This window comes from Pleurodeles waltl, chromosome 11 (genome assembly GCF_031143425.1).
Source record: "Pleurodeles waltl isolate 20211129_DDA chromosome 11, aPleWal1.hap1.20221129, whole genome shotgun sequence".
In the NCBI taxonomy this organism is placed as follows: domain Eukaryota; kingdom Metazoa; phylum Chordata; class Amphibia; order Caudata; family Salamandridae; genus Pleurodeles; species Pleurodeles waltl.
This window is the reverse complement of record NC_090450.1, coordinates 490,676,754-490,690,413: the sequence shown is the minus strand read 5'-3', so window position 1 is coordinate 490,690,413 and position 13,660 is coordinate 490,676,754. Positions and strand designations below refer to the sequence as shown.

General features: G+C 43.9%; 1 protein-coding gene across 1 annotated transcript in view; it reads left to right on the top strand.

Moving 5' to 3' along the window:
• Nucleotides 1–13,660, top strand: part of LOC138265810 (serine protease HTRA1-like) — a 579,494-nt gene that overhangs the window by 518,230 nt on the left and 47,604 nt on the right. The window contains exon 7 of the mRNA XM_069213870.1: nucleotides 3,934–3,994. Within this exon, the coding sequence (XP_069069971.1) occupies nucleotides 3,934–3,994 (61 nt within the window). The remainder of the gene's footprint in view (nucleotides 1–3,933; nucleotides 3,995–13,660) is intronic.

Genomic DNA, 13,660 nt, shown 5'->3' with positions numbered 1-13,660 from the left:
CATCCCTTCAACAATTGCAATATCTTCCCTCAAGTCGGGGTTCTTCGTCAACAGTTTCTCTTTAACTCTCTTGTTGTTTGTGCAACGCACTAATTGGTCACGAATAAGAGAATCTGTGATATCTCGAAAGTCACAAGTGCGCGCTAATGTGCGTAAAGCAGCAACAAAGTTACCAACACTCTCAGTGTTACCTTGGGACCTTGCAAAAAATTAGTGTCTTTCCAAAACGACATTGAGCTTAGACTCGAAGCATGCCGCCAACATCGCTACAGACATTTCATAGATTTATCTGGGTTCTCCCTCCTCCCGATGGTTAGGGTCTCTAGACTATCATAAATGTTCCTGCCTTCGATTCCCAAGTTGTGCAATAAAACAGCTTGTTTCCTAGCTGGAGAAAATTTTTCTCCCCCTATTGCTATTAAATGGAGTCAAAAAGGTTCTTCCAACGTTTCCAAGGGAGAATCGGGTCCCCTTTGTCTGATAAAAAAGGGGGTGGTTGAGACACTGTGGGCGTAGCCATAATGGGTTAACAGTAAAGCACTCAATAGATTTGCAGAGAAGGGCAAGAATTAGTACATGTAATATTGGTAACTTCGGTTTCACAGGCAATTAGGTAGAATCATGAACAAAACTGGTAGCGAGCGTGAATTGGAATAAAAGGTGAGCAGTCTATTGTTCCTACAATGTTCAGTAGAGGAGAGGAGAAAAAAAAATAACAAAGAGAAAAACATCGCTGTGAGGAGACGGTGTGCGGTCTAGTCTTCCCACCGTTTACAACCTTGGGCATGTGCATGACGTCGTGCCATAGCGACGCATCTCATCCAGTTCAGAAAATAGCGAGGCGCGTGGAAGAGCGCGTGCAGTTACCTCACGCTTGGAAGGGAAGACTCGCGGGACCCCAAAGTAAAAAAAATAAAATAAGGCAAAATACTGGACGCAATAGTCCTCCGAGTTTAAGAAGGAGGTTGACAAAGCTTCAGGACGTCCAGTGTCCGACTTGTACCACGAGGAGCCGCCCGCTCCGCGACACACACCCTCCTAGACCTTCAGTGCTGGTAAGACATCCAGGCCTAGGCCACCCCTGGGGTTCTTGGCAACAGCCGCCGGGACTCTTGACCGTCCCGTGTTACGATCGCCGGCACACAGCCTGACCAGTCACCGGTAGAACAGCTGGAAAGCCGGAACAGCCGCACTCCACCACTCCGACCTCTCTCCTTGAGGTCCAGCCGATGTCGGGCACCGCTCCCCTCCAGGTAAGGATCCGTGGGTTCTGGGTTGGTTTCACCTCATCGTCAGTGTTAAGATGCTGAGACGAATGGTTGTAAAGAAGACATAGGAAGCGATAGAGTTGAAGAGGCAATATGGATGGACAGAGTAAAATCAAAAGACAGACATAGAAGAGAACAAGTGGTAATGCAGAAGGGAGAGGGGGGGCTTTTATAGAGGGATAGCTCTGTCCAGGAGGGTAGTTACCTGTGGTGCAGCAGGTGCAGTGGCACAGAGGTCCAGAGCCATGAGGGGCCCATTAAACCCTGCTAACTGCTGTATTTTACTAACCCAATATCACTCAAATGAGCAATGTTTCTTATTTGCATTATAGCCACAACATTCTTGCTATGCTACTGGCTCTGTCTAGCAGGAAGCTCAGGAAAATGAAGGATGAAGGAGAGTGAAGCAGAGCCATCAGCAAGCCAGAGGCGCAGGAAAAGCAGGAGTGCAAGAGTGACAGGAGATCGTAGGTGGGCTAGGCACTCTGAAAAGGCAAGTGTGCAATAAAAAGGGAGATCAAGATACAGAGCACTTGAGTTATGAAATTCTTAAAGGGAAGGGTGGAGATAAGAAAGGGAGCCCTCTGATGCACCAGACACCCACGAAAAAGAAGGGCGTGGGGGGGGAGAGAGTGAGGGAGAGAGCACTGGTAAGCGATTCGTGTAGGAAAGGGAGGTGATGGGGGGAGCATGGAAGGAGCAGTAGAAACAAAGAAAGGGTAAAATGCACAAGTGGAAAAGGAGAGGATAAAATCAGAAGTGGGGCTGAAGGACCGAATGAGAACATTGGTGATTGTGAAATTTCTTGGAGAAAACAAGGGGTGCAAAGGTGAAATATTCATTAAGGGATGTGAGCCAATTTGTATGGAGGTAAGGTAAAGATCAGAAGTAGCATCAAGGTATATGCGCTCATTGTATGGAAAAGCTTACTCAAAACATACATATTTTCATTTTTAACTTCTGCGCCATCCCGATCGCCGTTACTTTCTGGTTGGGTGTTTTTCTTCTGACTTGCATTTAAGAATGACACCTTCGAACAACTTTATGGCACAAAGTTAAAGAATGTAAATATGAGCTTAAAATGGACTTCTGTGTATATCTAAGGAAAATCTGTGGTAAAGAGCTGATAGAGAGACATTACAGCACTTCCTCCCCGAGTTAGTAACATGGTACCCTTCACACAGCCTATTACAGTTTCTTTCCTATGGCCCAGTGTCCCTTACTTGTCCTTAACAAATCCTTCAAGGATTTCTCTATGCCTCGGCATATGAACCCTTCACTTCTCAAACTCAAATTCCGCAACTGATCTAATGATAGGTTGTCAAGGTCGACGCTGAACCACTTTGAATTTACCATTACAATAGCCGCTGTCCAAGCAGTTTCAGCCTCTGCCTTTGAAAGGTAGAGACTGGAAATGGAGAACTCTCTACAGATAGGGAAAGATTAGGATTAGCTGGAGAGAAGAAGAGTCATGGCGGTGAAAGAGACGAGGGGAACGTGCAGTCAGGGCTCACAGCATGCAAAAGGGGCGGTGCGGGGGGTATTATATTAAAAATAATTTAAAAAAAAACACTTACCTCTGCCGCTCCATCCGCTCCTCCTGCTCCTCTGCAGGCACAGGCTTCCAGCCTGCCCTGCGCCAATCCTGATGCTGCTTAGAGCAGAATCAGGAATGGCTGGGACAGGGTGCTTCTAGGCAGACTGGAAGCCTGAGCCCACTGCGCATATGTGTTTGGCCTGCCCAAGACAGCCAGCCAAACACACATGCGCTTTGAGCACTCCCCCTCACTGCTCGTCATCCCAGCCCCGCCCCTTTCCCCTCAACAAAACATTAATAAACACAGAGGGGCCCATATTTACAAGGAAGCGTAACACCACAAAAAAGTGGCGTTACACTTCCTTGTAAATATGGAGCAGTGCTTAGCACCACTGGAGCATCACAAAAAGTGACGCTCCGGTGGCGCTAGGGGCTCTTAAATTTGCCCCTAAGTTTCCCCTGTTTTACTCACCTATGGATAGGTAGGAACTGCAGCCCTGGTGCTATTCGGCTGTAGCAGGGCAGGAATTGCCACTCCCAAACTATATAAATGAGATGTGAGATAGTGAAGGAGTTACACAAATTGGTTCTAGCCTGTGGTGTTGGAGATCCTGGAGCTGAACCCAATTTCTATGTGTAGTATTACTTTTTGCTAAGCTAGGAAAGTGCTTCTATTTTTCTAACACAAGCACTGGGTTGGACAATATATTATTGTTGTTGGTTGACTATTGAGTTCTGAGTTCTCACTACCTACACTAAATCCTTGCTCGCCTTCGCTACCCTGAGAATCACGGGTGGAAATAGTGTACTTGGCACAGTTTGCAGTCATGTTAGGACCTACCTCTCTGCACTTTGGTTTTGACCCAATAGCCCTGTCTGCCCTGTGGCTTGCTAAATGGGGTCTGACAAACTAAGTACTGCAACCTTCGAACATCACATTTAGAAATGTTAATGTGCTTATAGTGCAAAAAATAAAAAGACCAACATAAAACAAGCCAACGTAAAGTTGAAAATAATGAAATTTAAAACAGTAAAGAATATAAAGAAATAATGAGTTGTATTTTTCCCTAAAAAATGTAATAACATTCATATATTTCTTTCTCATTTCTGTTTGCCCCTGGTCTTAAGGAAAGAGCCTTCCAAAGAAGAAGAAGTATATGGGGGTGCGAATGCTCCAGCTCTCCACCAAGTAAGGTTTTTGCACGTGTGTCTATGTGTCTGTGTGTGTTAATTACAATACTATGTCCGAAACACATAGTACAATATTTGACTCCTAAAAGTAGGAGAATGTAGCTAAAAACAGCATTTGAAATATGGATTAAGTGGGGATTAGTTGAAGATTGTGGTCCATATTTAACATAGTGTTGCATTGCCCTTGGGCCTGGCAAGTGGGGGGTAACGGTGACGTAGCACTAAAGTCAGATTTATCAAGCCACACAGGGCCACCTTGCGTGGCCCTGCATGACTTGATAATTTCAGAGTAACGCAAGGCAGCTCAAATCACTGCCTTGTGTTATTCTGCCCCAGGGAGGTGTTCTATGAGTGGAGTTTGAGTGTTCCCACACATTCACCTGTGGATTTGGTGGATTTCCAGGTTTACCATTTGTGATAAACCTTGGAATGGGTCAAAATACTGCGCCTCACTGGGGGTGGTGCTACAAGGAGAAATATTTTCATTTCTTCTGATTTTTCCTCTTTCTATGTGTGCTGTATTCTGTAATGTTCTGTACTGTATTTGTGCAGGAGGTGGACCTTCCTGCACAAAAACAATCCTGCTTGCAACGCAGGCACCCTTGCACACGGTTCAAGGGTGCCTGCATTGCTGCTGGGCAACCAAAAGTGCACCAGTGCAAGGAACAGACAGGAATGCATCGCATTACAGGGAGTGCAGAATTATTAGGCAAATGAGTATTTTGACCACATCATCCTCTTTATGCATGTTGTCTTACTCCAAGCTGTATAGGCTCGAAAGCCTACTACCAATTAAGCATATTAGGTGATGTGCATCTCTGTAATGAGAGGGGGTGTGGTCTAATGACATCAACACCCTATATCAGGTGTGCATAATTATTAGGCAACTTAACAAAAAACAAATATATACCCATTTCAATTATTTATTATTACCAGTGAAACCAATATAACATCTCAACATTCACAAATATACATTTCTGACATTCAAAAACAAAACAAAAACAAATCAGTGACCAATATAGCCACCTTTCTTTGCAAGGACACTCAAAAGCCTGCCATCCATGGATTCTGTCAGTGTTTTGATCTGTTCACCATCAACATTGCGTGCAGCAGCAACCACAGCCTCCCAGACACTGTTCAGAGAGGTGTACTGTTTTCCCTCCTTGTAAATCTCACATTTGATGATGGACCACAGGTTCTCAATGGGGTTCAGATCAGGTGAACAAGGAGGCCATGTCATTAGATTTCCTTCTTTTATACCCTTTCTTGCCAGCCACGCTGTGGAGTACTTGGACGCGTGTGATGGAGCATTGTCCTGCATGAAAATCATGTTTTTCTTGAAGGATGCAGACTTCTTCCTGTACCACTGCTTGAAGAAGGTGTCTTCCAGGAACTGGCAGTAGGACTGGGAGTTGAGCTTGACTCCATCCTCAACCCGAAAAGGCCCCACAAGCTCATCTTTGATGATACCAGCCCAAACCAGTACTCCACCTCCACCTTGCTGGCGTCTGAGTCGGACTGGAGCTCTCTGCCCTTTACCAATCCAGCCACGGGCCCATCCATCTGGCCCATCAAGACTCACTCTCATTTCATCAGTCCATAAAACCTTAGAAAAATCAGTCTTGAGATATTTCTTGGCCCAGTCTTGACGTTTCAGCTTGTGTGTCTTGTTCAGTGGTGGTCGTCTTTCAGCCTTTCTTACCTTGGCCATGTCTCTGAGTATTGCACACCTTGTGCTTTTGGGCACTCCAGTGATGTTGCAGCTCTGAAATATGGCCAAACTGGTGGCAAGTGGCATCGTGGCAGCTGCACGCTTGACTTTTCTCAGTTCATGGGCAGTTATTTTGCGCCTTGGTTTTTCCACACGCTTCTTGCGACCCTGTTGACTATTTTGAATGAAACGCTTGATTGTTCGATGATCACGCTTCAGAAGCTTTGCAATTTTAAGAGTGCTGCATCCCTCTGCAAGATATCTCACTATTTTTGACTTTTCTGAGCCTGTCAAGTCCTTCTTTTGACCCATTTTGCCAAAGGAAAGGAAGTTGCCTAATAATTATGCACACCTGATATAGGGTGTTGATGTCATTAGACCACACCCCTTCTCATTACAGAGATGCACATCACCTAATATGCTTAATTGGTAGTAGGCTTTCGAGCCTATACAGCTTGGAGTAAGACAACATGCATAAAGAGGATGATGTGGTCAAAATACTCATTTGCCTAATAATTCTGCACTCCCTGTATGTTAAATATGGGAAATTCCTGCCCTTTCAGTCAATGCACCAAAGTAGCTTGCTGTGTTGTGCTGTGTGAAAGTATGATAAATATGGCTCTCAATATTTTACCTGATATTTCCTTGTATTGTTCTAATATTTACTATTTATGAAGATCTACCAAATTGCAGAATGAAGAAACTATCCACAGGGAGTAATATGTAAGTTTCACCAGCTCATCAACTCCTTTGGCGTAAACCAATGCGTGAGTGCTTCTTAAACTCACCCTTAATAGAAATACTGCCTGAATGTATATAACCAACACCCCATCACTTCATGTCCTCGCAGTGACATGCTTCTTTTAGGAGACGAAGGCAGAGAGTGCAGGCTCCTTCTCATGGCAAAAACTTCTACTCCGTGTCCATAATGAAGAAACAGGCTTTCTTTGTTACACGCTGCCAAATATGTGCTTATTGTCTCTGAAGAAATCTAATCCTCGCCAATACCTTTCATTCTTGCTGCACCGCCACATTATTTTACAAAGGGCCCCTGTCAAGCACAGTTTTTGGCTTTATGCTCTTATGAAAAGCCTGGTAAGTTTAAACCCTTGACCTTTCGCACTAAGTTCACACCAGCAATTACATTTTCCACAGGGTACAATTGCTATAAAATAACACTACCAGCTCCCTTTTCTTTCTCTAAAAAATATATATTTGCATACCAAATTAAAAAGAAAAAAAAGGTTACAGGATTAATTACTAGTCAGTGGTCACAAAGCATTTTTGTAAGCTGTCATGATAACACTGTAGTTGATACAAAAAATACAATGATTTCTTTCGTGATAAAATTGTTGTGAGAAAAAATAAAAAATAAATTCCGGTTGCTTTAAATTGTATATTTAACAGATACAACTGATGATTTTCCAGTGGAGCTGCACCTTATTCTAGTCATCGCTCCATATTCAGTTGCATTCCACTCAGAGTGGAGGGATAGAGAGGCAGATGTGGGGTAACACATAAGGAAAGACAGAGGGAATGTGGAGGGGATCACATGGAAGGACAAAGATAGGGCAGGAGACTGATGCAGAGTGAGGAGTGAGAATGGTGCCAAACTTGTTCCTTTATCAGGCCACCTGTGCAGCCTGAACACCACCGGCCCTGTTATGAGTTTACCGCCGGACCGTTGGGCAGAAACAGCGTTGAACAGGGGCAGTGCGGCAGCTGCAGCAGCACCCGTCGCGCATTCCACTGCCTGTAACTTGGGCCGTGGAATGAGCAACGGGACTGTGTATGGGGGCCTCGGACACCCCCATTCTGCCAGCCTTTCTATGGCTGGGGACTCGTAATACTTGCAGCGCTGTCCTGGTGGATTACAACCGTTGAGACTGCCAGGCTGCCGGCGGCGTTGGAGGTCAGACCGTGGTCCACGGTCATAATGTGTGAGTCTGACCGCCACGACCTTGGCGGTCTGATCGCCACTGTGGGACTGGCGGTCTGAAGACTGCCAGAATCATAATGAGGCCCATTGTGTGTTGCGTTGCTCGGGGGAGGGAACACAAGCCCAGGAGTGACATAAAGCAACACGTGGACTGCACAAAATGCATGGCACAGCATAAGGAGTAGGCACAATGAGCTCTGCCCACAGACTTCGAATGTCTGCCTAGTCAAAGTAAGGCATGTCCGAGGTTGGGCCATTCTAACCATAGAGGTCTGTCTCACTACAACAGACGATCTTGGCCTAGTAACTTCATATCTGTCTTCCTAGGATCTTGACTGAAGATGATCCTTGTTTTTTTGTGCTCCAATATCTCACGTAATTCTAAACATTGCACATTTATGTCTGTCTGGGTCCAAAGTTCTGAAAAACAGAACTCACAAGGATATAAAATTAGTACAATATGTGGTTTCTTCTGACACAGAAACAAATATTATAATTTAAAGGTAATGGTAATTATGAAGTTCCACAGCACATCAGTGTAGTGTGGGATTTGAGATCTTTTCCATACAGCAGTCCATAGCAATTCAAACCTTTTATTCTTTTACGAGTGGCCCTCTAGTATACCCAATTACATCCGGGAGACTTATAAAGAGGCACAGTGTTCTGAAAAGTTATAGATCATTTAAAAATATTATTCCAGTTGGTCAGTTCATGGTGAGTGATCAATTAAACAAGGAATGGACGTAAGTCTTTTAGTTTGTGCCAAAAAAAAGGGCTCTTACCTCATTTACAAAGGCCACTGGACATTGTGGATTGCAGTGTTCCATGCACTTTATTTTCAACACCTATTTTCCCAACTGGAAAATATGTTTCCCTTTAGAGAAAGAGCTTTTTCTACACTCCTTATCAATATGGAGGCCGTCCATAAACCATCTAACCCTCGAAATACACTTCCTCCTACCATTTTTGGAGTACATTGCCCACCAGTTAGGCAGAGTATTATCAAGAGTCTGTAAATTCTGTACAGAAAGTCAGTTTCCATGTGTCAATATATTCTATTTCTGACATGCCGGCCAAAAAAAGTCGAATCAAGCCCTAAATGATAATCTTTCTATACTAAATAAATATTGTGAAATATAACACATCACCTTGTGGCCATGGAAAAGTGAGGCACAACATCTCTAGATTGTGTTTAGTTTAGAAGGTTTTCCTATGATCTGTTTGTGGATGACAAATTTAGTATCCACCTTTGTATGTCTGTATCACTTCATTTTGAGGTTTAGGCTTAAACATGCACATACATGAGTGGTGATTATACTATTGAATAAGGAACGTGGCGAAGCATTGTAAACTTTGTTAGCTTCTACAAGAGCCCTGAACTTTCCTGAAAAATGTTGTTACAAAAGTAAGAGAGCCTAGCCACAACTTTATAGAAAATGAGGTGTAAGAGTTCCTGAACAGATAACTATGGGGTGGTCAGACATTTGACTCAATTGAAGTTAAGCCCCTTGATCCCAGCACATGGCCTACACAAGAAGCATAGCTTAAGGCACCACACATCCCTCAGCGGCATTCTGCTCTGACTTACGGCAGGCATGGCGGGTATCATAGGCCGCTCATCGAGGCATTGAAGGAGAGGAGCAAGATGAGTTGCAGTCAGTCAGTGGCATGGATAGGGGCTGTGTTGGTGCAGTGAGTCAAAGCTGTCAGGCTATGATAATCTGACAGGTGTCAGTGGAGCAGGTCCTCCATTGTATATAGCCCATGTGCATACCTTTACTTCAAGGCACGAAGGGGTCAAACCAAGCAAGTTCACAAGTCCAGCACCAGGGTCGTCAAGGGTCTTAAGGTGTAGGCCAACTGCTGCTCGCTCGATGAGAAACACCTGAAAACACCAGCTTGCTTGAATGGTAGTCCTTGGTATCCAGGAAGTGCCTGAGAGGGAAATAAAGGTGAAGTAAAAAGCACGAAGGCCCTGATAGCTGTGGTTGTAATATGCTCCAATGACCATTTTATGTGTGAGAAACAACGTCTGTCCTTCCTGCTTTTCAACTGATGAAATCATTGTGACAGCATTTACCTTTGAGACACCTAGGAGAACATATCCTGTTTTGCAACAAAGCTGAAAAAATGCATATAACGCTTGTAGATTTTATTTCTTGTACAAAAGTGTTTAGCTGGGTAATCCAATCAGGAATTGGTGAGATAGACGTTACAGCTGAAGAACAAAGACTGTAGGAGCTGATGACAAGTTGAGAAGAGTGGTATTCCCAGTGGAACACAGCTCCTCTCAATTCTAAGTTGCCTGGTGCTTACTCAGATGAATACTCAAGCTGCTGGAATACTGGACCCTATTTCCCAGCTGGTAAATGCAGCCCATAAAATCACTTTGAGATTGGGTTGCCAGGGCAGCCTGGCCCCAGTTTCTGCCACCGCATTACCCCTTTGGAAGGCACAGTGGTGCATGCAATACTCCCCTCTTCCAGGCAACATCTTCCTCTTTTCTCTGTTATGTGGTCCCTACCTAGGTAAGAGGAATGGGTGTTGAGGATGGCAGAACATCATAAAGTGTGAGAGAATAAGTCTATCTACACAATTAGTAGCTGTCATCCTAACTCCTGGCTATCTCACAGTGCCTCACCTGAACATGACACTCCGACTCCCCATGAAAGCTATGGAAAAAGATCTTACCCCTTTCATGTTCTTACTCATGCATGCCAAGGCGAGACAAGAAAGATGCAAGATAAGATTTTAATACATCTATTGAAACAGCTGCAATCTGGCATATAAAGAGTGATCATTGATAATTAGGCAGATGAAACAAACTAAGGTAATCAGCATGGTAAATTTAAAGAAGATAAACAATCCAACCACAATGTATGTGGTTCTAGATGTTTTAAAGGTTCCTATCTAATCCTATGTCTAATCTGAACGCATAGCGGATGTACCTTTTGGAGTGGCCTGATTTAAAGGATTAGCCCCAGCCCCATACCAGGAGGCAGTATCAGGAATCAACCTGTGGTGTAGATCGCAATTCCCTCAGGAGGCTGGTAGATCAGCGCCAGCCAAGCTGCAGGTCACCCAGTGAGCGTCCCAGAACAGTCATGGCCAGAATGTTCTCTGCCCTCTCTAGGTCAGTGCTCCGTTTATATATTAAACCATACCCTGCTGAAAGCACAGTTCTGATGCAATGCTATGTCTATGTGGTAGAAGCCGCCTCCTGAATGGCCGTCACAAACTAGCATACTGTGTACTAGGTTCTTTAGTCTTGGACAGAAAGTACTGATTATATGTTGTGCAAAGGATAACTAAACAAGCAGCGTGTTCCCCATTTTCCTAGAATAAAAAACTGCTGTTAAAAATATGTAAAAGTTATCACTAAAAGCAGCCTTACTAAAACAAATAAAATGTGAACTGCAAAACGAAGCTAAAACGGGTGACCAACTCAGGTCCTAGAGGTCCTCATGACACCTCTGCAACACTTCCCGTGCCACTCTCCATCTCCCACCCCACACCAGCCCCCAGCTGATATTTACTACCTAGTTAAAGCAGGTGGTAAATGTGAGCTTTAATCCCCAAAGAATTGCGAATTATGTGCAGAAGTCCACCCAGAAAAAGTGGGTCCACAGTTATTCTCAGTGCTTAATTTTAAAACAATAAGTGATAGGCCCAAAGGTTCACTCACAACCTGCCGCTGGTGTTACTGAAGGTTGTAGTGCTGAATACTAAGGCTGTATGATCTTAATGCATCGGTATCCATCTTTAATCCATAACCAGACACTCTCTGTGCCTATTTTTCACTCTTGCATGTTCTTTTCACTCCGTGCAGACGCCCTTTGTCAACTGTTTTTAGCCTTTCTCTTCCTCCTCCTTTCTCCCTTTTGTATTTTTCTCTCTCTTTTTGTTGATCAAAGTCTGATGAGGGAAAATATGTGTTGGTGCCCAAAAATGAGAGGCAGTGAGCCCCACCTGCAACCACCAGCTCAAATTAAGCGTTGGTTATTCCTGATTCCATAGGGATAAACTCGTAATAGGTGTACTTAGCTGTGGAGATACTGGCTGAAATCTTTCATTTCAGCCACCAAGGCCCATATTTATACTTTCTCAGCACTGCATTTTACGTCAAAAAACGGCGCAAACTTACAAAATACAATTTTGTAAGTTTGCGCTGCTTTTGCGTAAAAAAGCAGAGCTAAAAAGGTATAAATATGGGCCCGAGTATCTCCGAACCTAACTATGCTGTACTCATATTCGGGACCTCTAGGGCCTGCCATGCTAGGCCTACATTTTACAACAAGCAACCGTAAACCCTGAGATTAAACACAATGAATGTTATAGTAGCTTGGAGGTTAGAATAACGGTGCTAGCTTGCGCAGATTTGTGGAGAGGCAGATTGTAGTACTTATAAACCACCAATTCGCTGCACAAAAGCATGAGTCACCAGTAAAGCAAGGATAAAGGATATATATCCACAGAAAGTAACTAAACAGATCAATATGCTAATACAACCAGAGTTGGAAAATGCAAAAGCTGGCACCGAGAGACCAAGAGCAAGGAGCAATAAACCTCACTCCTCACATCTACTTAAATCCATTTAAATCTCCACTGCAGTTCTGGAAAGCAGATGTTTGTGAAAATGAACTTGCTCTGTGCAAAGTAGTGGAAACGACACTGAGAGAAAAATCGATGTTAACAGTTACAATTGTTGTCTTTATAAAGCTCATGCCTGTGTTGTGCTATTCTTTTGTTCCAGGGGATCACATAGATCCTGTACCATGGCTGTCTTGTTCCAGCGTAAAACATGGACTAATCCTGAAATAATCCATAACAGTTAGCTGAGTTACCTCCACGACTGCATGTTGATCTCCTCACCCTTGGGCAATAAAATAGACCCCTACCATGACGGTCTGCATCCAGTGCAAGCTGCGGACAGTGCCGGATTAAACTCTGTGGAGGCTCCTGGCAGTCGATATTTCGGCCCTCCCCCACCCCCTCAGATTATATCCTAATACGTTTTAATTTTACCCACCAACAATTTTAATAAACCAATTTTATTACACAAACCTAAACATGACACGTACGTAGTTTGCACCGTTTTTGTTTTTTTACAAATTGACAGTGGACAGAAGATGAGCTTTTAAGAGACAGAGGGCCAGATTTACAAGGCCCTACCGCCACCATAGCTTCTCTTTCAGTGATACTTCGATGGCAATATTAATTGCACCATATTTACAAGGAGGCACTAAGACACTTTTTGTGGCTTAACGCCTTCTTGTAAATATGGACCCCTCTGATGCAGTTTTCTGCAGCAGAGGGGCGTGCAGTGGGTGTTTCTGTGGGTGTGCCATTGCAACACCAATTGCTTTTGACACTACCCCGGATTTACGAGTAAGCCACTCCAGGGGTGGCGTTAGCATGGAGCAACGAGGAGGAATACTTTTATTACTCTTCATTTTTGCTTATTCTATGAGTGCTGCATACAGCACACATAAAGAGAGCTAAATGCCATGAATGATTGTTTATGTGCAGGAAGGTGTCAGTTCCTGCACCTAAACAATCATTTTAAAAATTACAATTTGGAACTACCACGTGTGCTGCATCCTGCAGCACACATAGAAGTGGCAAATCGCCATTATGTGCAGGACGAGACACCTTCCTGGACACATCCCTTAACGCGGACACCCTTGCACTATGGTGCAAAAATACCTGCGTTGGTGCTGGCAGCTAAATTTAGCACGGACGCAGGGGGAAACACAGGCTGCACCGTATTTTTGTAAATACGGTGCACCCCAGCATTTCAAAAGTGGCACAGCGCTGCAGATTTTGTCGCTGCGCTGCACCCCTTTTTCTAAATCTGGGACTGTTATGTGACTCTTTTGTCTATGGTTTATGTACTTTAAGTTGTTAATGGGTACATTACATTAATGCAGTATTTTCTCTATAGAATCTTTAATGGAAAGTTTTGGTTTCTTTGAGTTGATTCATTTCTTTCTGTCTTATGGAACCAATTTAAT